We start from the raw sequence: 25,387 nt of genomic DNA, 5'->3' as shown, positions 1-25,387 counted from the left end.
TTATCCTGTGGACAAGCGGATGTAGAAAATGCAGGGATGGGCGGATGTAAGTGCACTGCAAAAAGGGAACTAAGAGTAAGTAAAATTTTCTTGATATTAGTATATTTTCCTTGATTTGAGCAGGTAAATAAGACTATTTGCCAATGGGATAAGATTTTTGCACTTAAAATAACAACAATTCATCTCCATCATCTTATTTCAAGAGCGGGTTATCTAATTATCATATTTTAGAGGTAAAAATACTCGTTCCATTGGCAAATTGTCTTATTTAGCTGCTCAAATCAAGGAAAATACACTAATTTCAAGAAAATTTCACCTACTTTTAGTTCCCTTTTTGTAGTGTGATGACATGGTGAATGTTTTCTCTCAAGGTAGCTGTAAAAAATATCACACTGGGTGTCAAAAATACCAAATCTGAGGAATATCAAACGTTATTGAGTATAGGCTTCTTCTTCTAATTACGATAGTGTAAGTAATTATGTATTTATTTATTTATTTATTTATTTATTTATTTATTTCAGACCCACATGTATATAATAACGACAGTATATGTCCATATATCCATATAACATAAATTAAAACAGTCTGAAAAAGGGTGTCTTGGCAGAAGCAATAAGCTTATAATGCCCACCCTGCAAAGCAAATTTACATTGGACTAGAAAGCAAAAGAAAAACAAAGAAAAAGATAAAAAAGATGGCTACTGTTTATAATACATACCAGCTTATGATTTTAGGAAAAGTATTATTCTACAATAATAGCATATTGCGAGAGAAAAAAAAAGGTAACGCACCCAGTATCTAAGCTCTTAACTGCATTCACATGATTCATAATTTTTTATCGTATTATTCTTAAATATGTTTTTAAACTTTTTTACTGTTGTACAGTCTTTTAGCTCCTGATCTAATTTGTTCCATACATCAACCCCAACAAAAGAAATACAATGTTGTTTTACAGTTGTTCTTGCTTTTGGTTTTCTGAGCATTTTATACCCTCTGAGATCATAAGCACTGTCCCTGATCGAAAACAGACCCTGAATGTGTGCTGGCAACAAATTATTTTTTACTTTGTACATAAATTGAGCAGTCTTAAAGTAAACCAAATTTTTTAATTTTAATGTTTTTAAATGTACAAAAAATTATGATTAATAAATTTGTGCTTTTTAAGACAAACATCATCTTACTAACAGACATGCGCTCGTTCATTGCTTGTCAGCGATAATATTTGATCTGTAAAGTAGTTTAGGCTTAGTTGTGATTGACAACTACATGGACCAATCAGCTACCTGCGTTCTGGTGTTAGGCCCCGCCCCCAATAGCCCCGCCCCGCCTGGTTTTGATCAGGGTGGCAGGAGGAGCAGCAGCCGTTTTTTAAAACTCAGCCTGTCCCGCTGCTGCTGCTGCTGCTAGCCAAGCGACACATCCGCTGCCGGACTGTGGAGATGCGCCCGGTTAAACTTTCTTAAATCAAACCGGCCCTCTCAGCGCCTTCAGGGCCGAGCATACCGGCATGGTTTGTAGAGGATGGAAACGGACGAAGTGTCGATTAGAGAGCAGCTTTTCCACAACCGCGTCCGGGAGGCGATAGTAAGTAAAGCTGGGGCTAAAAGTGAAGCAAGCCACGGGGTCTGTTGTCACGCACAACACGGCATGCTGCGTTTTTTTTACGTGCAAAAAGTCACTTTAAAAAAAAGTTTTTTTGTTTACCTCTGTAAACTACTTTTGTTTAAGTGATTTTTTTTCCTTTTTTTTTTAATCTTTGCTTATCCGTTCTAAATTATTACAAATCAAATGCAGCCACAGTAGTGTTGAATGTCTATTTTAGCACCGCTTTCTGTATAATTCTGTATAATTCTGTATAATTCAGTGTAACTGTGCTGCCTGACTCGGCTTTGTTGTTGAGAACCACGCGTCACGCTGAACTTCAGACTTTGCAGCCTGAGCTGCTCCGTTACAGCGAGGCAGGGAACTTTAACCCTGAATAAAACACACGGCAGCCTCCTTCCTGACAGCTAAGATGTTCTTGATTCACCACCGGTTCATTCCTAAGGAGGATGTTGAACTTTTTGTTTAGGTTTGCCCATTTCTTTGCAGCCCACAGCAGGATGCGCAAAACCCACGCAGTTGCAGTCCAGACAAATTTTAAATGGAAGCAAATCGTGTTTTTTTTGGAGATTATTTTGCTATGCATGGACCGATTAATTACATGTGTGACAACTGGGTGCTTATCCTGAGAAATGTGCATAATTCAAAGCTAGGGGGGACCCCACTGAAGCATCCAGTGTTGCTAGTTTTAAATAGTCTCATTCTGTTTACATCATTGCTGAGATATTAGTTGATCTGATTCAGAGTGATGCATAGAGATGCATTGATCAGAGATTTGTTTCTCCTAAGCATTCTGTGGTTTTAGCATTTTCTGTTTATGAACAGCATTGAAAATATTCCTGCTGTTGTCCATCATTATTTATTAATATCAGACAGAGGCAATGTTTCCGTGTGTGAGGCATTACTGTTAATCTACAATGTAAACAAAGTGATTTGAGGTGTACGTTTTAGGCTGTCCCTAGCATCTTAAATCACCAATCAGCATGATTGGGTAAGGTTGGCGTCAGTAGCTGTAAACTTTTCTTAGCGTCCTGAGATGTCCAGTAAAGCTGCCAACATTTACAAATCCAGCATGCCCTGTAACAGATCGAGGTTGACGGTTCAAAAAGGTAAAACAGAGCAGAGTCAAGCAAAAAGTTCAGCAATCAAAAGACTGTTGTTGGTATTTAGCTTGCATTAATTTATCAAAACATCGGGCGTTTTAACTTCACACCAACCGGTCAAGCTCAGAACCGTCTGATTCCACTTATCAGACAATGTAATTTTTTTTTGGGGGGGGGGTTGCACAAAAGCTGCACAGCACATCAAATCGCAGCCGTCGTCACAAAATTAAAAAAGCGTGCACTTTAAGTGATTCTTAGTATAAAAAAAGAAAACTGTTTCATGTCTTGATTTATAAACTAGGCTAATTTTGTACCCCATTCCAAGAAAAGGTCAGAATTATTATTAGGTTGGACCTAATAGAGAACTTGAAAGCCAGATTGGCGAGTATCTGCTCATCATAATAAATACACCAAAGGCAGGATAAGTTCAGACAAGCGTGAGGTGTTTTTTTTTTTTTTTTTTTTTTTTTTTTTTTTAACCCTTCTGTAAAAACATGAACCTCAAACTCTCTTGGGTTTTTTCGGGCTTTGTCGTGAACGGCCCGTGGTATTTGCATTCTAAAGGGGATTTGGGACATTTGCGCATAAAATGCAAAGATTGCTGTAAAGTGACGTGTGACGAGGCAGCCCATGTCTGTAGTGTGTGCTCCGTTGATAGGCGCCTCTCTGTTTGCTGCTTGGGCTTCACGCTGGGCTTTTGTCCTTGTTTGTCAGTGACCCTTTCCCCTCAGGACCTAATGCTATTAGCTGCTGGCGAGCCTTAAGTGTCTAGCTCACCACCTCCTGACCGCTCTCTCCCTCTCATGATGGTCAGCTCCCCCAGCACCTAACGGCATTAAGCCCGGTCTATGAGAGACAACCTAACGTTGAGACACTCGCAATAGCAAAGCTAGGTTTTATTGGTTTGGATGTTAGCCAACATTTGCACTTTCCTGGCGAAGTAGGAATCACTCAGATAAAGTCAAATAAAGATTTGACCATTCTCAATAACGGAGAGCAGTTGAAGTGTTTCTTATTTTCTTTAGCTTCTTCAGCAATGTAATATCTCAGTAAAAGTATTTGTCAATACATTTTATGTTTTTGATGGTTTCGGATTTTAGTTCTTTGCATCTTTTTTTTTTCTCTGAAAGTAACACTAAGCATCTTTAAAAAGTGTAATAGTCCAAACAAACAAACAGCAAGCCTGACATATTCAGTCCACTTTAAAAATCAACAACGTTATAGTTCTACTGCATCATTAGTAGCTGCTGAAATGTTCATTTAAATGATTTTGACCTTTTTGACATATGCCTGTGACCGTCACAGCTTTGATGATTACATCCTGTTGAAATGTAACATTACCGCCCAATAAGCTGCCCATAATGAAAGCTGCATACCAGTGTTCAGGTTAATATTTCCTTTTAAATCCTTGGGAAACTTTTGTTGCTGCCAAATATGTGTCTTCGCTTTGTCGTTGTAAATCATTCGGGCCAACAACAGCTGGCAAATTTATGCATAACTGACATGGCGGAAAAAAAACATCTTGTATAAAAGGGTGTTAATCCTAGGGTGGTTTTAGCTGGATTAAGGATAAAATGGTGGTGACTTAGAGCCCAGACTTGTGGTGCACCGGTATTGATGACGATGAAAGGAGATGTGGTAGAGCGGAATCTGACAGTCTGAAGTCTGTTGCTAAAAAAGTTTGTTTACAAGGTGGATAAGAGGAGAAGAGATATGGAGACTGTGGAGTTTATGGCTTAACAAATGTCGCTGAATTCTAGGGATGGGAATCGAAAACCGGTTCCTGTTCAGAACCGGTTCCGTGTGTTCCAACTCCATGGCACCATTTGGCAGCTCGCTTAACGATTCTCTAATCGATTCCAGGCAGCACCAGAGCCGGGCAGCACGACTTGCGTCACATTTTTTACGCAAGTTACGCACAGGGCATTCAGTGAGCAAGTACGGCGTGACCAGACGTAAGTCTAGAAAAGCAAAACAAAAAAAATGGCGCCCCATCGGGTAAAGCGATTGAAAGTCCGGTCAACAAGGAAAAATCAGTGGATCATTAGCTATACCTAAAACTAATACGTTTGTGGTGATTTAATGAATTTAGCGTTAATCAATAAGAAAATAAAAGCATAAATTGTCATCTTGATCACTGTGTATGGGGGCGGGCCGTTATTGCCCGACATCACATCCTGTGACGTAATGTCGCGGTAAGGCACTACGCTCTACAACAACAATTATTTTGAATTTCCAGAGGACTTCACCTTTGAAATTCGCAAGAGCTATTGTTGAAGCAACAATGTCCACGTCCATGGCCGTTGGATGTTCCAATACATTGGGTAAAAGTGAAAAAACATTCGTTTTTTTTCACCTTTCTGATTCACGATCCACCACGGGCTGTTTTGTTGGATTGCCAACTTACCATCGAACTTCTGGCCAGAGAGAAAACGTTGTCTGTAGCCAACATTTCGAAGAAAACACTTTTCGGTAGGTTTTTCTATCTTATAATGTAGAATTTGCCGGGACATTTGTTTCCTGACCAGAGGGGCGGAGTGATATGACACACTTCGATAGACTGCTCACTATTGTGAAGCCGACTTATTTTATGCGACTTTGGTCTTATTTTTTCTAAAGTCGCTTGTAAATTTCATGAGTTGCGGGTTGCAGTTTTTTGGGCTTGTTTCTAAAAGTGAAGTCGATAGTTTGGGCTCTAAACTAAGTGATGCCGAAATATCCCTCCGCCTCATAACGCACTGGAGCTCATCCTGACAGCAGAGAGTAAACTCAGAAGGAGCAGCTCTGGCCGTATTTTCTGCAGTTTACGATGCAATAACTGATAACTGCTGAAAGTAGATTAGGCGGTGCAGATCACCATTTTGAGCAGAGATTGGTTCTAAAGATGAGTTTTATACTCATCTTATAACATTGCAGAACCCAACCCATAAACGGTACTTTAATGTTTATTTGTTGTCTTTTTATGTCTTTAAAATGTGAAATTCGTTTTAATTTAAATGCTTAATACCATGTCTATTTTTAAGAGGTTAAAAAAATTTCCCCAAATTAGAATCGATAAGGGAATCGAATCGTTTCACACAATCGATAAGGAAATCGGAATCGTGAAAATCTTATCAATTCCCAACCCTACTGAATTCTATTAAAAGCAGAACCGAAATCTTTAGCATTTGATATTGGCAATTAGCACAATTTGTATTGCCTATTAAAAATATCTGTGTGTCTTCCTTTGAGAATCCAGATGGGAATAATTTAGATTTCTAAAAAGAAAAAAATGTCCAACCTTCACCCTATTCCTAACAGACAGAGGTTGAAACCTCATGAGAATAAAACAGAGTAGCGTTGCTTTGACACGTTCAGCTTTCCTACCGTCTACTTAAGTCTGCTCCACTTCAGGAGGTGAAACAAACATCACCCGTCAAAGTCTAGCGCCGTGCTACAGCAACCACCTTCCCACGGAGTAAAAACCATTTCCTCATGAATAGCTCCCTACCGCGTTGGAGATTCGCCCCAACCTCTTATTTTAAACACTTCCCTGATACCTAAAATGCAAAATCCAACTTTCTTACCGCATCAGCAACTTCCCCATCAAACTGTGTTGTTGTCAGAGTAACATCATAGCGTTTAGCTATGATGCATTTGCTGATCGGAAAGATTAGATTTTCAGTTTCTGGCTGGCAGTCCACCTGTTGGGGCTAGTCGGGTGGAAATTTGTCCTGCTGTCGTCATCAGCCAATATCTCTTTGCACTGCTACTAAAAATGTAAAATTTCACCAACGGGTGACAACTTTTATAACAATGTGTGACGAAGCATTTTTTAAAACGTGGTTTAGTTAAGATGCATGCTCAGGGCTTCCAGACAGCTCCATCAGTGGTATGCAGGTCTCATTTGACAGTTTTTCTGAGGTTTGACAATTTCCAACTTTGATCCTAACTTATCCTTGTTTTTCCATTAACAAATAGTTTTATTAGTTTCAAAAGCATGCGAGGTAGATCCTGTACCTCTATTCATCATGAAGGGGTCGTGTTCTGTCGGAGACCACTGGTGCGGTTAGTTGTCTGAGTGATTTTTGTCCAGGCTGTGTAAAACCATTGCATGAAACCGTACTTCATGAAGCAACCTGTTTTAGAGAGATAATACGAGTACAGTAGTCAGGAAATGTGAAAGGCAAAGTAGCTAAAAGAATAATATGATCGCACTGCTGCTGCTTTTCTCATATCAGTTTAAAGGCAAAGTTCATCTCCACAGATATGAGCAACTTCAGACCAGTGCTTTTAAATCCTAAATGTTTTAGTCTCTTACATGTTTCAGTTTTTTGAAAAGATCAGAAATGGTTAAATAAACTGAAAGTTTGTTCTAAATGGGAAAAGGTGTGCAGTAAATCCTAAATATTTAACATTCTCTAAACAGTTTAGTTCTCGAATCATTTCAGTTTTATCTTATCTGTGAGCCATGACGTGTTTAAGTGCCAGATGAGTTGTACTTGGTGAGATTCCATTAAAATATTCCAATATTTTTCGAAGTCTTCTCGTGCATCAGAACAAAATGTGAAAGTTCATCTGTAAAGTTCAAATTTGTCTGCACTGTGACTCGTGTACTCCCCGCCCCCTCTCCTAACAGCGGCTTGTGTCTCTACGCCATAGAAAGACGCGTGTTCTTACCAACATGGGCTAAAAGGGTGTTATTCTAGCTCACATCTTATTTCTAACCCAATACCCATCCTTTGTTCCCTGCTTTTCCTTTTGTTGGATTAGCCTCTTGCCAAATTAGACTGCATTGTTCAACAATTTGCAGGCCGAGCAGATTAGTTGCTGTATTGCGTGCTTTGTTGTTGGCATGCAGTTTGTACAGTGCCAAATATTTTCACCCCCCTTGGCTTTTTTTTTTTTTACATTCCAACCTGCCATTTAAATGCTTAAAAAGAAATTAAAAAACTGAAAATTACCATGTGCATGTGTATCTACCCCCCTTGCTATGAAGGTCTGGTTTCATCAGTTGCCTTCAAAAGTCCCAGGTTTAGTGAAATTTAAGGGTAACATAATCTGTCAGTATAGAAACACCTTTTCTGAAATGCCCCAGAGGCTGCAGCACCAGTAAGTAAGACGCATCGTACCATGAAGACCAAGAAGCTGACCAAACAAGTCAGGGAGAGTTGTTGAGAAGTACAAGTCAGGGTGGGGTTATGAAAAATATTCAACTCTTTAATGTTCACCTGGAGAATCATCAAATCCATCATCTTCAAATGAAAAGCACATGGTACCACAACAAATCTGCCAAGAGACGGCCACCCACCAAAACCCACAGACCGAGCCGGGTGGGGGGGGGGCATTACTGGTAATTAGAGAGGCAGCACAGAGACCAGAGCTCACTCTGAAGGAGCTATGGAGCTCCACAGCAGAGAGTGAACTACCTGTCAATACCACCACAATAAGTCATAGTCTCCATAGAGTTGGGTTAGGGAATGGTGGCCAGGATACACTGCAAAAGGGGAACTAAAAGTAAGTAAAACTTTCTTGAAATTAGTCTATTTTTCATTGATTGGAACAAGTAAATAAAACTATTTGCCAATGGGATTAGTAGTTCTAGCCTTAAAATAAGATAATTAGATATTCTGTACTTGAAAAATCATGATGGAGATGAATTGTCCCTACTTTAAGTGCAAAAATCTTATTCCATTGGCAAATAATCTTATTTTCCTGCTCAAATCAAGAAAAAATGCACTTATTTCAAGAAAAATGTACTTACCTTTAGTTACCTTTTTGCAGTGTAAAGCCATTACTTGGTGTTAAAAATAAGAAGTGATATTTCAAATTCACTAAAACATGTGTAGGTAACTCCATTAACCTATGGAAAAGGGGCCCTAGTCAGATGAGACTCAAAATCAGCTTTTCGGCCACCAAAGAAAATAGTATGGGCTCCAATCACCCCAAGAACACCATCCCCACAGTGAACTATAGGGGCGGCAGCATCCTACTGTGGTGATATTTTTCAGCAGCAGGGACTGGGAAAAGAGAATCTGTGGTTAGACTTGAAGATCACTGTTAACAAGCTAAAACCATTCAACATAAAGGAGCCAGAGCAGTTTAGCCCTGAGGAATGGGCAAAAATCCCAGTGGCACCAATTAAATACATTTGGGTCTCTTTGTGTGGCCAAGACAACTTACAGAAGTTTCTATAGGATCATCAGAATGAAGAAGAAACTGGATTTTAGTGAGTTTTAACGTGGTGTAAGTATTAGCGCCTGTCTGGTGAGAGTATTTCAGAAACTCCTGATCTGCTTGGTTTGTCTTAGGTGTCACGCACAACCAAGTTTTAGGATTAGAGGATGGTCTGAAACTGAGAAAACATCCGGTGAGTGACGGTGGTGCGGACGGCTAAGCCTTGTTTATGTCAGTGGAGAATAAGCCGACTGGTTTGAAATGATAGATAACAGTGGCGCGAATAACCTCTTGTTACAAGCAAGGTACATTGAATACGATCTCTGAACGTGCATTAAAGCTCGAAGTAGATGGACTAAAGCAGCAGAAGATCACAACGGGTGGCCCTACAGTCAGCTAAGAACCTCAATCTCCGCTCCGACGTTCAGGTTGTGGGGTCAGAATTTTAGGCAAATAATGAAACGTTTCAGGCTGCTGGTATAATAGCCTGGGATCTTGGTCTGTCTACTTCCAGCAGAATAAAACACAGTGTCCTAAACAGTCTTCAACATGTCTGTGTTTACTGCACTCCAATGACCTCCACATTCACCAAATCTAAGTCCAATAGATTTGGTGAATGTGTTGGAATGTGACATTCCCAGCTGATAAAACCTTTAACCATTGCGTGAAGCATTCACGTTGATGGGATCACAAATTAGGGAGGAATCTTTCCGACTCCTCGTTGGCTCTTTCACAGCAGATTAAGGCCGTTCTTGAAGGCAAAAACTGGTCCAGCCCCAAGCTAGCAATGTGCACCATGTAAGATTACTGGTTAGTGTATATCCTGAGTTTAGGGTTGGGGCAGCCATCTTGGCTTTATTTGTCACATTTATTCTGCAGCAGCTTATCTAACCCAGGGGAGTGTGTGTTTGTTGCTGCTGTTACCAGAGGGACCAACATGCAGAGCCTGCTCTGCGAGTTTTGCTCCTAAATGGAACCTGGTTGAAACATTACATCCTTTTTTATTTGTTCGGCGTGTTTCTACAAAGATTCGACTGATGGTTCTCAATGCTGGGGGTCAAAAATAGGAAAATGTGTCCGATGCAAACAATGCGATATAAAGGCAGTTGATGGCCTTGCTAATAATTCTTGTGTAGTCAATTGATAGTTGTGGATCAACAACCTCTTTTATGATTATTCTGTCACTATAAAAGGTTTGGGAGTCCTTGGTAAGATTGAGATTACAAACTGCTGGGTTGCTTTGTTTTCTTATAACTTGTATAACATTGAAACATTGCGCGCACATCTGAATAGTTGGGCAGACCCTGGTGGTTAAAACATGCTTAGAGCCTAGCCAGACGACAGATTAGTGGTTTAACCTATATTTGAATGAATGTGGCATTAGTTGATGACCTTTAGCGTCTGCAGAGCGGGGTGGGGCGCAGTGATCCTCACTGGTTTTAAACTGTCTATCCCCAACTCCCCCACCACCTCCCCAATCCATCCAAACAAAGGGGAACTATCACTTTTGAGCATTGGGACCTCCGTTCCCTTTGAGTGAAGCAGGCGATCTTTAGACCCCATCTGTCTTAATATCTTAGACAACACTGTTCATGTTTTGTTTTTTGTTTTTTTAGCTTTTGAGACCATGCCTCTTGTTTTCATTTCCCTGTCTGGTGCTTTACGTCTGCCTTTAGGGGCCTGAGCCAAACTAAATATTAGTGTTGCACTGATGCCAATACCTGGCTGTGCAGTATTGGCCGATAACCGATACCATCTGTTTTGAAATTGATGTGTGTATATAGATATATATCTATATATATATATATATATATATATATATATATTATATATATATATATATATATATATATATATATATATATATCTATATATTATCTCTATCTCATTCTCTATCTCTATCTCTATCTCTATCTCTTCTTCTCTATCTATCTCTGTCTCTCTCTCTCTCTGTAGCTCTCTCTCTCTGTCTCTGTGTGTGTCTCTCTCTCTCTCTGTGTGTGTGTCTCTCTCTCTCTCTCTCTCTCGCTCTCTCTCCTCGTCTCTCTCTCTCTCTGTCTCTTGTGTGTCTCTCTCTATCTGTGTGTGTGTCATCTGTCTCTCTCTCTCTCTCTCTCTCTCTCATTAGGGCTGGGCCACGTTCCCGCGTTCCTTTCGCGTTCACTTCCTTCGCCTCTTAACGGCGATATTTATTTTATCGCGCATTAACGCATGTTGCTCACATCATGCTTTCAGTCAGTGTCAGTCAGCACGCGCGCTGACTGCAGCGCGCTGTCACGGCAGCACTCTCCCCCTCCCCTCTCGTACATGGCTCAGCGGCGCCAGCCAATCAGCACGCAGGCTCAGCCTGGCCCGCGCACTCAGCTCTCACACAAACTTAATACACAAACAGCTGAGAGAGAACGCAGCAGCGAAAAAACATGAACAGAGGAAGTAGCACCGTTCGGCTTTATTTTAATACAGTAAATGAAATCAAGCTGTATGTTTTGTAAAAAGCCGGTTCATTTAAGTGGAAACACAACAAATTTATCTAAGCACGTGAAAAAACATGAAAACGTCGAGCCCCAGAAACGGAGAGAGGAGACGAAACTTCTCTCATTGCCCCGACAGACCCACAGACAGACGTCTCTGACTGAGGCGTTTCAGTCCTCCAGGGAACATCCAGGTAGATCAGTGGATGGATGGATGGATGGATGGATGTTACTGGAGCCCACACATAACATGTAATTAAGACCTTGAAAGAACCTAGTACATATATTAAAAAGTGTTATTTAAGATAAGATAACATTAGCTAATCCTTTTTTTATCCCACGACGGGGAAATTTATAGGATTAAAGCAACAGGCAGGTGCACACAACACAGACAAAATTACATAAGGATTGAAATATATAAGAGGTGGATTAGCGAAAAAACACTGAACATAACATTATTATTATTATTATTATTATTATTATTATTATTATTATTATTATTATTATTATTATTATTAAATTGTAATAATAAAATAAAAACCACAAAACCCAAAAGGTCAACAGTTTCATGATACATCAAGCTTAGGGACTGGCTAATATACAGCAGGTCAAAAAAGGCCATATTTTGGCTGCAGTGCTTGTTCTCTTATGAAGAAAAGATCAACTAGTGCACTAAATTCAATAGATGGGTTGAAAATATCCAGTATAAAATAAGTGCTACAAATGTTACAACACTTTTGTTCATATGGCAGCAGAACATTAAAATAAAAGTGCTCTTTACACTACTTTTGAATTCATTCTTGGAGTTTGTAAATACAATGCGATTAATCGCGATTAATCGCGATTAATCAGGGCGATTAATCGCGATTAAATATTTTAATCGTTGCCCAGCCCTAATATATATATATATATATATATATATATATATATATATATATATATATATATATATATATATATATATATATATATATATATGAAGAACTGCATACTACTTGGGGTAGTAGAACTTTTTATTGCCTACCTGGAATGGGTGACAATAGTTGAATAAACTTTTGGCTCTCGAAGGCCAAAATAGTTAACAGTCATGAACTTATATATACAGTATAATACTAGTCAAGAGAGAGAAGGCTGCGTTCAAGTGACATACAAACATCAAAATCGGTGCCCTATTTGTTGGTACTCGCCGATATCGATGGTATGACCAACCCACTCCAGTTTTTGAAATAAAAGGCAACTAGATGAAAATACACAAAGGTTCTTTGTGTCGGCCCAGTTTTACTTATCGCACCAATACTGATAAAAAAAATTTACTGACAGCGGCCGATACCGCTGTTAATGCCGATGTATGGTGCATCCCTAGTTCTGACAGATTATTGGGTGGGGGGGGGGGGGGTTATGTTTTCTCAACTTTGTAAATGTGTGCAGAAATGACAAACTCCTTTTTGTCCCTCCCGTGCAGATCTGTGTCCTCCTGTTTACGTGCCTGTACATGGTGTGCTACCTGGTCCTCACACACTTCAAAAAGGCTGCGGAGTTTGTCACGGGTGAGTTTGTGCGGTTCCTCGGTGTGAATGAGGACATCAGGAGGTGTTCTGTTAGAGAGCGCTCACTCAGCAGCTCACTGGGAACAGCCTTAAGGGACGCTGCCGATGCTGACGAGCCAGCTGATTACATTAAAGTTTTGGAATGTCTCTCAACTGTTGGCAGCACGTTTTTTTAAGGCTCACATAAACCCTACCGAGAAGTTTCCTGTGTTTTGCTTTTATTTTATTTTATTTTGTATTTTAGGTTTTCCTCGTTCGTTTTCTTTCGAACTGCATGCACACGCACACACTGAGAATAGGTGTGCTCCTGTGACGGAGGCTTCTTTTTTTATTACGTCAGACTCTCAGACTTTGATTTGAAAAGCCTGGAGATAAAGCGGAGACGTTGCTTAATGTGGACCGAGCGCGTTAAAAAGCAGGGGAGCGGTGAAAAAAACGCTACGAGATAAACGGCAGAGTTGGAGCTTAGACTCTGACGGGCACATATGTTGTTACTGTGAGGCTGACAACAGGAATATTGTTGGGTGTGTGTGTGTGTTTTGGTCAGGATATTGACATTTGTGTTCAGACGCGTCGTGTGACCGGGCTGATTAAACCGGGCTGCATCCAATAAAATGCGAGTCTATTGGAAGCAGATGTGGGGATTTCATCGCTCCGCTGCAGCCTCGTGGACGCTCATGTTTTTGTGCACGCTTGTCGCGCACACCCTCGCGGTTCAGCCTCCCCCCTGCTGCAGAGCACGGTTGTGCCCCGCAGCTACACGACAGTTGCGCAATCCCCGCTGCACGGAGAAGTTTGTGACATCCAGAACTGGTTCTTGCTCCTTTAGGCTTTTCTTTGGAACGTTGCAGCAGGGACAGCACTGCCACAAAGGACCTATTATTATTGAATACCTGACTAAGAACAGTACTTATTAGTACATCCCTTTCAGGTGCTTAGAGCAGTGAAAAGCTGTTAATTCTCTTTTTTTCTTTGCTTGCTTTTTTTGCAGCATTGGCCAAAAGTTTATAGCTGACAGAATGTTTTTCCCAAACTTCACCGCGTCAGTGTTTATAAGATCTTTTCGCCCGCTTTTAAGTAATTTACTTACTACTCGCTGGCTACATTATTAGATACACTCGGCTGGTATCATGTTGCTACCAGGACTGCCTTTTAATTTTGGTCAGTATTGGCGCGGTGGCCACAGATTCTTCAGGTGCACATTGAAGCGCAGGGTATGCATGGCTATGTCCACGACGTCCTTCTGAGATGATCTGAGCTTTGTGGCGTGGCGCGCTATCCTGCTGGAGGTTGCCATCAGAAGATGGGTACGCTGTGAACCGATTCATAGGACCGAACAGAACCGGTTTCCTGGCACCGGGTTTAGCCTTCTCCTGCTGGAGCTCGTCTGCTTCGATGAGAGGGGGAAATCCTTGATAAGACAAGAGCCGACCTGATTGGCTTAAGATTGGGGGAGCTTTCTGGCCGCAGGTCTGGAACTTCGGGGTTTTAATTTCTGGCTTTTTGGACCAATCCTGAATTGTTAGAAGTTTCGAGTCCTCTGGTTAATCATGGCGGTCTTTTTAGGTAAGACTGTCGGTGAGCCCCTTGGAGAAAAAGGCTGGTTCGCAGTCAGAATTACTCTGTACTCGTGGCAGCATTCATCTACCGCATCCTTTTTATCCAGATGGCTCAAACGGTCTATATAGGCAGCTTGATCTGCTCTCTGCAGTCTAATTATGAGTCTGCGCCTCACCGTGCGAGCAGACAGCAGCACTAAAGCCTGCCTGCTGCCATTCCAGAGCAAACTCTGCACTGGCGGCGACCTAATCCCTTAGGTTAGTCCCTTTAGGTGAGATGCAGCACGCCGGATCTTATCTCAGCAGCTTAACGTCTGTCCTTGAAGTTCTACACGGTTCTTTTGTCGGTTTATTTGAGTCCATTCTACGTAGCAGAAATCTTCTGGCATTGGAACCCTTTAGGGCGCCAAATGATGACAGGACATGCCGTTTTGGAGGCTACCAAAAGAGAAATGATTTCCGGCACCGCTTCCTTTCTATATCTGCTTTCCTGCTTTCAGAAAATGACATTTGAGCTACGATAAAAGAGATAAAACAGTCATTTTGTGGAAGTCCTGCATTTCACAGGATCATTCCTAATAGCAGCCGAGACTCGACGCTGCAAACTGCCGCCATAAGAAGCAGAGCAGTAGGATTCTTAGAAGATGCGACCCCTGTCAGTTTCAAACCTTTTGGCCGTGACGGTCGCAGCCTTATTCTCTTCTATACTTTGGTTTTGACGGGAGTCTCGGTCCAGAGAGAACAAAATGTTCTGAGCAGGCCTGACCCCTGCTCACGCCCCTCTCTTCGCTCACGGAGAGGTTTGCTTTCTTCAGCGTTTTGTATGCAGCACACTCACACCCTGCTCCAGGCATTTCTGTTTTACTCATTATATAAAAAAAAAAAAAGAGAAAAAAAACACATTTACATGTGTTTGATCCAAACTTCTAGTTTATACGGTTGAATTAGAGAAAAAAATACAGGGGGTAAAAAAAAAATGTTTTGCAAAAAGAGATGTTGATTTGTTTTTTCTCCTGTTCTTTCAGACGACATCGAAGATGCCACCGTCAACAAAATTGCGTAAGTCCAGACCTGTGATGATTAACTGGTCGACCGTTTAGGCAGATTACGCAGATACTAGTCAATGGCACATGATTAGTGACCAGAGGTCTTGCTTTTGATTTATTGCCCTGTTATGTAGTCGCCTGTGTGCTGTTGGCAGTGAATATCCCACTTCATTGTCACGCTGTACTTTGCACCTTCATGCTGGAGCCGTCTGTGTGCGTCCGGCTTTGGCTTTGCAGAGACTGATGTGCTCGGCTGGGGCCAAACACAAACGCACATGACTTGTCTTATTGTTCCTCCTCCCAGGCTCTGGTTGTGCACGTTCACTCTGTCTGTCGCGGCGTGCGCTGTGCTGCTTCTGCCCATCTCCATCCTGTCAAACGAGGTGCTGCTCACCTTCCCGCACAGCTACTACATGCAGTGGCTCAACGGATCCCTCATCCACGGTACACCTCACTGTTTTTTATCCGTCCGTGCCGCCGAGAGTAACGGCTTCCGTTAAGAGCGGTCCAGCGTCGCAGCGCGGGTGATAACGTCCAGATCGATACGGCACTGGCCTGTGTCCAAACCGATAATTGGGATGGACAGAACGAACGGCTTTGACCTTACAGGGTGCACAGCTGAGCTGTTACATAGAGGCAAAGTGTGATGTGCATTTCCTGCTTTTGTTTCATTGCTAGAATTATGTTTTGAATGATCCACATTGTTTTGTCACTGGACGTGATCATATGAGCATCCTTGGCATGCTGCAGTGTTTGACAGTACAGTGCCACACGGTGGTTGTTGGTGGGTACTACTACGGGGTTTCATCAGACTCTTTATCTAAAATGAAGGCTAACACACACACACGATGTTTAACAATCACCTATTTCTCTTGGCAGGGTTATGGAACGTAGTGTTTTTGTTCTCCAACCTGTCCCTCGTCTTCCTCATGCCTTTTGCATATTTCTTCACTGAGTCAGAGGGATTTGCTGGATCCAAAAAGGTATTAGGTCTTTTTTTTTTTCTTTTGTTTCCTCCCTTTCTCCTCTCCTTTCTTATGGCCTACCTCCCTTCCCTGTTTCCTTTCCTTTGTCGTACCTCCCTTCCCTGTGTCCTTTCCTGTGTCGTAACTCCCTTCCTTGTATCCTTTCTTCTGTCCTACGTCCCAACTTTCCTTTCTTGTGTCCTACTTCCCTTCCTTGTCTCCTTTCTTGTGTCCTACCTTCCTTCCTTGTCTCCTTTCTTGTGCCCTACCTTCCTTCCTTGTCTCCTTTCTTGTGCCCTACTTCACTTCCTTGTCTCATTTCTTGTGTCCTACCTCCTCTCTCTCCTTTCTTGTGCCCTACCTTCCTTCCTTGTCTCCTTTCCTGTGCCCTACCTCCTCTCTCTCCTTTCCTGTGCCCTACCTCCCTTCCTTGTCTCCTGTCTTGTGCCCTACTTCACTTCCTTGTCTCCTTTCTTGTGTCCTACCTCCTCTCTTTCCTTTCCTGTTCCCTATCTCCCTTCCTTGTCTCCTTTCTTGTGCCCTACTTTACTTCCTTGTCTCCTTTCTTGTGCCCTACCTCCCTTCCTTGTCCCTTTCTGGTGTCCTACCTCCTCTCTCTCCTTTCCTGTGCCCTACCTCCCTTCCTTGTCTCCTTTCTGGTGCCCTACCTCCTCTCTCTCCTTTCCTGTGCCCTACCTACCTTCTTTCCCGCTCTTCAATTTTTTCGTTGTGCCCTTCCACCTACCCTAAGTCCTCTCTTCTTTACCGGTGTCTTCCTTCCCTCCTTTCTTAGTCTTCCTTCCTTCACCTTGGTCTTTCTTTTCTTGCTCTCTGAGAACACTGGAAAGCTGAATCTGACAGACTATGTAATTGTTACATGGCAAATGCTTAAGGGATTCAATTCAATTCAATTCAATTTTATTTATATAGCGCCAAATCATGAAACATGTCATCTCAAGGCACTTTACAAAGTCAAGTTCAATCATATTATACAGATTGGGTCAGATTATACAGATTGGTCAAAAATGTCCTATATAAGGAAACCAGTTGATTGCATCAAAGTCCCGACAAGCAGCAGTCACTCCTGGGGAACCGTAGAGCCACAGGGAGAGTCATCTGCATTGTACATGGCTTTGCTGCAATCCCTCATACTGAGCAAGCATGAAGCGACAGTGGGAAGAAAAACCACCCATTAACGGGAAGGAAAAACCTCCGGCAGAACCGGGCTCAGTATGAACGGTCATCTGCCTCGACCGACTGGGGTTACAGAAGACAGAACAGAGACACAACAAGACAGACAAACAAGCACAGAAGCACACATTGATCTAGTAATCTGTTCTACATTAGATGGTAGTAGCGGGTGAGCCGTCTTCTCTGGATGATGTCACAGTTAACAGAACGCCAGACCAGGTGTACCTACTATGAAGAGAAAAGAGAGAGAACAAAAAGTTAAAAGCTGAAATGACGACAGTCATTTCAATGTAATACAATGCAAAACTGGAGAACAGTAGACTGAAGAACAGTAGAAATCAGTAGAGTGAGAAAATTAGACCCTGATGTCCTCCAGCAGCCTAGGCCTATCACAGCACAACTATAGAGATAGCTCAGGGTATGAGCCACTCTAACTATAAGCTTTGTCAAAAAGGAAAGTTTTAACATTAGTCTTAAAAATAGATAGGGTGTCTGCCTCACGGACCAAAACTGGGAGTTGGTTCCACAGGAGAGGAGCCTGATAGCTAAAGGATCTGCCTCCCATTCTACTTTTAGAGACTCTAGGAACCAGCAGCAGACCTGCAGTCTGAGAGCGAAGTGCTCTGTTAGGAACATACGGGGTAATCAGAGCTCTGATATATGGTGGAGCTTGATTATTAAGGGCTTTATACGTTAGAAGGAGAATTTTAAATTCTATTCTTGATTTAACAGGAAGCCAATGAAGGGAAGCTAAAATTGGAGAAATATGATCCCTCTTGTTGATTTTCATCAGAACTCTTGCCGCAGCATTTTGAATCAGCTGAAGACTTCGAACTGCATTTTGTGGACTTCCTGATAGTAAAGAATTACAATAGTCCAGCCTTGAAGTAACAAATGCATGGACTAGTTTTTCAGCATCACTCCTGGACAGAATGTTTCTAATTTTGGCGATATTCCGGAGGTGAAAAAAGGAAACTCTGGAAACCTGTTTAATATGGGATTTAAATGACATGTCTTGGTCGAAAACAACACCAAGATTTTTAACTTTATTACCAGAGGCCAAGTTAATGCCATCCAGATTAAGGGATTGATTAAGAACTTTATTTTTTGAAGACTCTGGCCCAAAGATTACAACTTCTGTCTTGTCAGAATTTAAATGCAGGAAATTTAAAGTCATCCAGCTTTTGATGTCATCAAGACATGACTGCAGTCGAAGTAACTGATTGGATTCATCAGGATTTATGGATAAATATAGCTGAGTGTCATCAGCATAACAGTGGAAATTAATCCCATGCTGTCTGATAATTTTGTCTATTATTTTGTTTACTTCACCTGATTAACAAACAGCTTTTGTCTCTGTGAAGGGAGTAATGGCGCGGGTTTACGAAGCTGTTGTCCTGCTGATCCTGTTGGCGCTCCTTGTGCTGGGCATTGTGTGGGTGGCATCAGCCCTCCTCCATGACAACATCGCCAGAAAGAGCCTCTACGGTGAGTCACTCTCATCATACCCTGGTACTCTTTGTGGACAGCACTGGCAGCGTTGCTAGTTATTATTCTCCCTTTTTACCCTGCAGACCTGTGGGAGTATTACTTGCCATACCTGTACTCGGGGATCTCTCTGTTCGGAGTGCTGCTGCTTTTGCGTTAGTATAAATGGATCACAAATGCGCGACTTGTAAAGACCGAGTTTTTATCAGCCTTGTGGATTAAGTTTGTGTTCTTGCTTTTCAGTGTGCACCCCGTTTGGGTTGTCTCGAATGTTCAGTGTTACCGGCAGCCTGCTGGTCAAACCTCGGGTAAGTCTACATAACTAGGCTCTGTCTAGGTTCCTAAAGGCTTGTGTCTTCACAAAAGAGAACAAAAGCGTGTACAGAAAGCAGGTTTTGCAGTATGCATCATTTTTGAAGTCCTACTTGTTTGCTCTCAGTTTTCGCAGGAAGAGAAGTAGATGGGATGCTCAGCTAAAAACAATCTTTTTGACTGTATTTGTTTAGATTTCTGAGTTCTTTAGCTGCTGCTCTCTGAAGTTGTTATACAAATGTATAACACAAGTACAAAAAAAATCTAAAAAATTAAAATGTGACAGAACACCAATTAGAAGTAGTATTTTTAACGCAGAAATGTTGCATGAGGGCTACACAATCACAACAAAGAGGCTGGCTGTATCCAAACATGTTGCTGGAAAGTTGAGTGGAAGGAAAAAGTGTGGGAGAAAAGCCACACAAAGAGCTTGGATAACTTCACCCATGAGAAGTTTGTGAAGCAAAGCTCATTCAAGGCTTTGGGTGAGATTAACAGCCTGTGGTTTAGGGGCCACACACAGAGACATATTCAGGACTTGAACTGTCACATTCCTTGTTTTAAGCCACTCCTGACACAGAGATGATATCAGAAGCATCTCACCTGGGTTAATGAGAAAAAGGACTGGACCACTGAGTGTTCAAAAGTCCTCTTTTCAGATTAAAGTAAGTTGTTCACGTCATTTGGAGATGAAGGTCACAGAGTCTAGGGTAAGAGAGAATCTGAGTTGCTTGAGGTCCAGAGTGAAGTTTCCGCAGTAGGTTGTAATGTGCGGATGCTTGGCATGCTGCGGGTAACCTTAAACCCCGTGGAGAGTCCATCTAGTATTGTCTAGCCAGGATTACTTAACACTGATTGTCCTCCCTGACTGATGCTGCTGTGTTTCAGCTCCTGGAGGACGTAGAAGACACGCTGAGCTGCACCGCGTTCGAAGAGGATTCGCTCCGCAGGAAGCTGAATTGTAAGCGTCGTGAAGGTGATCGCGCTTCTTCCTCGATTTTCTTATACGTTGCCTTTTTATAACACGTATTTCCTGCCTCTTGCACGTGTGATCGGAGGTGGCAGTCCATCCTGCTGGGTGAAGCTGAACATGGAGGCCATGAGAAAGGAGTACCAAACAGTGCAGAGCAGGCGTGTCGCCCTGGGTAAGACCGAGGAAGCGTCTCTTTGCTGTTTTTTTTTTTTTTTTTTTTTTCCCCCGAAGCGTCGACACCGCACAGTCTTTACGGTTTCTTCTTTCCTCCCTTTTTTTTTTTTTGTTTCCTCCAAAGAGATGCGGAGGAAGGCGTCGCCGTGGCAGCGCAACCTGGGCTACCCTTTGGCGATGCTAATGCTCCTCGCTCTGACGGTACGCGCAGAACGCCGGCGCTGCAGTCGCACATCCGGCTTCGGCTGCTCGTTAGGTGATGCCTTGTTTTGCTGCTCGTGCCCGCAGGTGATGTGCGTGCTGATGGTCTGCTTCAACGTGTTGGAGCTGCTGCTGGACGACACGGCCATGCCCCGCGGGATGGAGGTGAAGGCGCCGTTAACCGTTCTGGTTTTGTCTGTGGGGGGGGAAAAACATTCAGCGGCTTACGCTGAGTACGTTTGTGTTGTAGGACCCTCACCTGGGACTGGCCTCCTTCTCCATGTTCGGCTCACTGGGTGCTGCCGTTCAAGTAGTCCTCATCCTGTATCCTTTCGACTGAAACCTGAAGCTTTAGGACATCGACCCCGGCATGATGTCGCTGGCATATCAACATGTAGAATAAAAACAGGCCAATGGTGTCTGTTTCTGCCACTGAAACAGATTTTTTTTAATACTTGTGTGCACTGTTCACTCTTTTAACGAGCACATAGCGATGTAACCAATCGCCAGTGTTGGGCACGTTACTTTGAAAAAGTAATTAGTTATAGTTACTAGTTACTTCTCCCAAAAAGTAACTGAGTTACTGCACTATAAAAGTAACTAGTTACCAGTAAAAGTAACTATTGCGTTACTTTTTCGTTTTCTGAGAGGTTGTCTCATCCTCCCTTCTCTCATGACAACATGTGCACGAGTCCTATCATGAAATGGAAAAAAAAAAAAAAAGTTCATTGTGCGACTTGAGTAACGTGCAGTAACGGGGTGTCGGCAATGATAACGCCGTTATAGTGACAGTCAAAGTAATTAGTTTACTCGTTACTGAAAAACGTAACGCCATTAGTAACGCAGTTTATTTCAACGTCGTTGTTCCCATCACTGCCAATCGGGCGGTTCGCGCCTCTGCCTTACTCGTCCTGTCACCGTTGTCCTTAATGCAAAAACTGCAGCTACCTAATGGTGTCCTCAGTGGTGGGCTTTTACAGCTCCCCTCTCTTCTGTGGCCTCCTGCCTCGTGCAAAAGACACTAACCTCACACAGGTGAGCTGCTCCATGTGTCTGAGTTACACTAAGAGACCGGAGAGGTTTCCTGCTTACCGGCTGTTTAACCGAGAACGTGTGCTTCTTTCAGATCATCGCAAACTGTGTTTCGCTGCTGATTCTGAGCTCTGCACTGCCTGTTTTTTCACGCACACTAGGTAAGAACGTGTGTATATATATCTATAGATAGATAGATACATAGATAGATAAGATAGGCTTTATTGATCTCACATTGGAGAAATTGACTTTTCCCATCGGCTCGATAGTCAGAAGAAGGTGCCAAAAGTAGGAAAAGGTGTGTATATATATATATATATATATATATATATATATATATATATATATCTATATATATATATATATATATATATATATATATATATATATATATATATATATATATATATATATATATATATATTCATTCATTCACTTGGTGATATCAGGATTATTGCACATTAGTTATTACAGTTATGGTTATAGTGCAGCAGGAATGAATGATCTGCGGTAGCGCTCCTTTTTACAGAAAGGGTGTCTAAGTCTGGCACTAAAGGAGCTGCTCAGCTCCTCTACAGTCTGGTGCAGGGGGTGGAAGGTGTTGTTTTATATATAAATAAAAATAATATGAATGTCGTGGCCTTCCAACATTTCGGCTGAGCTCCCCTTTTGAACGGAACAACATTTCTGTGCCCTTTAAATTTCATTTTAGAAAAAAACAAATCTGCCATCAGCCTCAGAGCTATGTCGCGTCTCCTCTCCTGTTCCCATGGAAAAGCTGATTTGTTTCCTGTGTAACGCAGGACCGAGTCCGTTTGGCCACGTTGGAAGACCATAACATTAGTTCCAACTTGATTCAAACACATGAACAAATATTTCAACACAAATTTCAGAAGTTCAAGATCATCCACTTTACTTGCAGTTTTAATAGTGACCACAAGAGGGCGCATGTACTTCAGGGATCCTACCACTCCTTTGGTTTACTTTTATGTCGGCGCAGCATTTTATTCTACCTCTGCTCCCTTCCCGCAGGGATCACCCGCTTCGACTTGCTGGGAGACTTCGGGCGGTACAACTGGCTGGGGAACTTCTACGTTGTGTTCCTGTACAACATGCTGTTCGCTGGTCTCACCTCTGCCTCCCTCACAAAGACGGTCACCTGGGCGGTGCAGAGAGAGCTCATCCGTGCCTTTGGTTAGTCTTCGTCTGCTGTGGATCCTAATGTTAAGCTGCTTTTTTTAAACTGTTTTCACATTTTGTCACATAAAAAAAATGTCATTTAATCAGATTTTCTCTTTAGATCTGGACTTTAGTTGCGATATTCTGAGGCTTTGATCCAAACTCCACTACTGTAGCTCTGGCTTTATTCCAGGGTCATCATTTCCCCTGAGTTTAGCTCCATCATTAAACGCTATGAAGCTTCACTCTCCCTACAAGCCCACAGCATGATGCTGCCGCCGCCATCTTTTTCAATTCAATTTCAATTGAATTTTATTTATACAGCGCCAATTGATGAAACATGTCATCTCAAGGCACTTTCCAAAGTCAAGTTCAATCAGATTATTGATGCGTTTGCTGTGTCGCCTACAAACTAGTACGGTAAAAGATTAGTCCTTGTAATATGACAAAATGTGGATAAACTGTATGTGTGCACAGAGGTGGGGGGGGGTGTTAGTCCTGTACTTCACTCTAGGTGCTGCACTTTAATAGCTGCACCATAAGCTCCCCACCTTTGGCCCCATTTCCCGACGGGCTGTGCGCTCTTCCTCAGATAGAAAGAATACAATTCTTTCAGGAAATTGTAAAGGGACAAGAGGAGAGTCGGGTCCGTTGGGGACCTTCAGGCACACCGCCCTAGACCCCTTGCATTATACACACACACACACCCTCGAGATCTCCACCCAACACAAACAAGCACGCAGAGCACACACACACACACATGCACGCAGTCCCCTTCCTCACGGTGAAGATAGCATCTCTGCAGCACAGCAGTTCTGCCGCAGTTTTCCATTGCCTCCCAAAACTCTTCTGTTCTAAGCTCATCAGTTATTATTCTTGTTCTGCTTTGCTAATTTAGCGTGGTTTCTTTTCTTTCCTCGCAGGACTCGACAGGTTGCCTTTAACCGTGTCGCGGTCTACCATCCCGTTGAAGCTCCTCCTGGCCAGCGGGCTGTCTAAGATCCAGTGACCTCGCTTCTCACTCCTCGCCACTGGTTGTTCTAACCTTCTTTTTTAAAAAGGCCAAACCACTTTGAACGTGCACCAGCGATTCAGGCCTCCTCCCGGCTGTCAGAAAAGCCCGGGGACCTCCCCTCCCCGCCTTTTAAAGCGACGGGCGAAGACGCGCCCGCCTGCTGTGCGCCCATGTTGGCGTGCTTCGTGAACAATGCGTCCGGATCCGAAACTGTGCCGCTATGTGACCGCGAGCCGAGCCAAGTCATCGTGGGCAAGGAAAAAAAAAAAAAGGAATGGAGCCATAATGGGAGTCCTGCCTTTCTGAACAATAAAAAGTCACCGGTATTATTGTGAAACTTCACGTTTAAAGCTGTGTCGTTAATCCCTCTTCCTCCGGGCAGCGCTTCCTCGGTACTCAAGCGGATTCCTTGCATGTTGCACAACCGTTTGTAAGATCGTGAATCTTCGGCCTTCGGGCGTTTTGTGGGTCCGGTTCTCGACGTCTCTTTGAGATGCAGAGACTTTGCTGTACGTCTGTCTAGAGGTTACGCAGGGAATTATTCTAGTGAATGCCGCTTTTTTTCCTCGGCATATAGTAGCATTTCATGAGAGGATTTTTAAATGGCAGTAAGCCTACTTGTGATGAAAACTGTACTTTTTTTTTTTTTTTTTAGGAGGAAACAATGTCTTAACCTTTTTAATGTAAACTGTCCTTGTGAGGAACTGCTGCCTTGACCAATCAAACTGTGAATCATTACCATCCTGTGTGGGATTGTGCAATATTTACTGCATATAAGCACACTTTGGAACTTCACCAAAAAGTCCTGTTAGAACCTGCTTTACCAAATTCTTGTTTATCTTATACTTTTTTTTTATGTTTGAATTTTTTAGAAACATTTCTTAATAATAAAAAAAAAACACAATTTGACCCTCAGGGCTTTCAGTGTTTTCCAAACCGGGGTTTTGCCTTGCTGGTGCAAAACCCATAATCTCAGCATGATGTCACCATCGGCTGCGTCGTCGCTGCTTTTGCTCCTGCATCAGCAGCTTGTTTGCCGTCGGTTTCGACCAGCAGGGGTCGGTGCATCTCAGACAGGCTTCGTTATAGAAGACTGTCGACTTCTACCTGCTCCGTTAACGATTAATCTGAACTTTACGCACACGGGCCGCGACGTTTACCCACCGGTGTCGTTCGTACTGGGTCTCAGAAACAGGAAGTGTGCATTGTTTTCTATTTACGGGTCTTGTGGGTTTCATTTCGTCATGTTTTGTGACTGTAAATATTTAAAGTGATGCTGCAAGTTGAGGAAAAAAAAAAGTTTGTTTACTTTATAAACTTCTCTGGTGTTTCACATTTTCTGAACTTTGTTCTTTTTTTTTAAGTGTCGTGTT

General features: G+C 42.4%; 1 protein-coding gene across 2 annotated transcripts; it reads left to right on the top strand.

The window, feature by feature from the left end:
• The first annotated feature begins 1,377 nt into the window (after positions 1-1,377).
• LOC105928967 (limb development membrane protein 1-like) lies at positions 1,378-24,285 on the top strand. 2 transcript variants are annotated; one of them, XM_036137741.1, is made up of 17 exons: positions 1,378-1,584; positions 12,795-12,879; positions 15,464-15,497; positions 15,789-15,928; positions 16,364-16,467; positions 19,005-19,128; positions 19,215-19,283; positions 19,372-19,436; positions 20,329-20,401; positions 20,499-20,585; positions 20,712-20,788; positions 20,876-20,953; positions 21,039-21,112; positions 21,733-21,823; positions 21,915-21,981; positions 22,853-23,014; positions 23,923-24,285. In XM_036137741.1, exons 1-17 carry the CDS (start codon positions 1,522-1,524, stop codon positions 24,006-24,008), a joined length of 1,479 nt encoding a protein of 492 aa, XP_035993634.1. In that variant the 5' UTR covers positions 1,378-1,521; the 3' UTR covers positions 24,009-24,285. The 2 variants fall into 2 exon arrangements, with proteins under 2 accessions (XP_035993634.1, XP_035993631.1); XM_036137738.1 differs by having other exon boundaries at positions 20,329-20,416.
• Positions 24,286-25,387: the final 1,102 nt, after the last annotated feature.

Source organism: Fundulus heteroclitus, chromosome 1 (assembly GCF_011125445.2).
Source record: "Fundulus heteroclitus isolate FHET01 chromosome 1, MU-UCD_Fhet_4.1, whole genome shotgun sequence".
NCBI lineage: Eukaryota > Metazoa > Chordata > Actinopteri > Cyprinodontiformes > Fundulidae > Fundulus > Fundulus heteroclitus.
This window is presented reverse-complemented; position numbering and strand designations above follow the sequence as displayed.

Bases quoted from the DNA above. Each gene is read 5' to 3' on its own strand.
- LOC105928967 (XM_036137738.1), top strand. From the start codon at position 1,522: ATGGAAACGGACGAAGTGTCGATTAGAGAGCAGCTTTTCCACAACCGC. The intron at 19,284-19,371 runs GTTAGTATAAAT...CTTGCTTTTCAG, and splicing joins CGGAGTGCTGCTGCTTTTGC to TGTGCACCCCGTTTGGGTTG. The intron at 23,015-23,922 runs GTTAGTCTTCGT...CTTTCCTCGCAG, and splicing joins AGAGCTCATCCGTGCCTTTG to GACTCGACAGGTTGCCTTTA.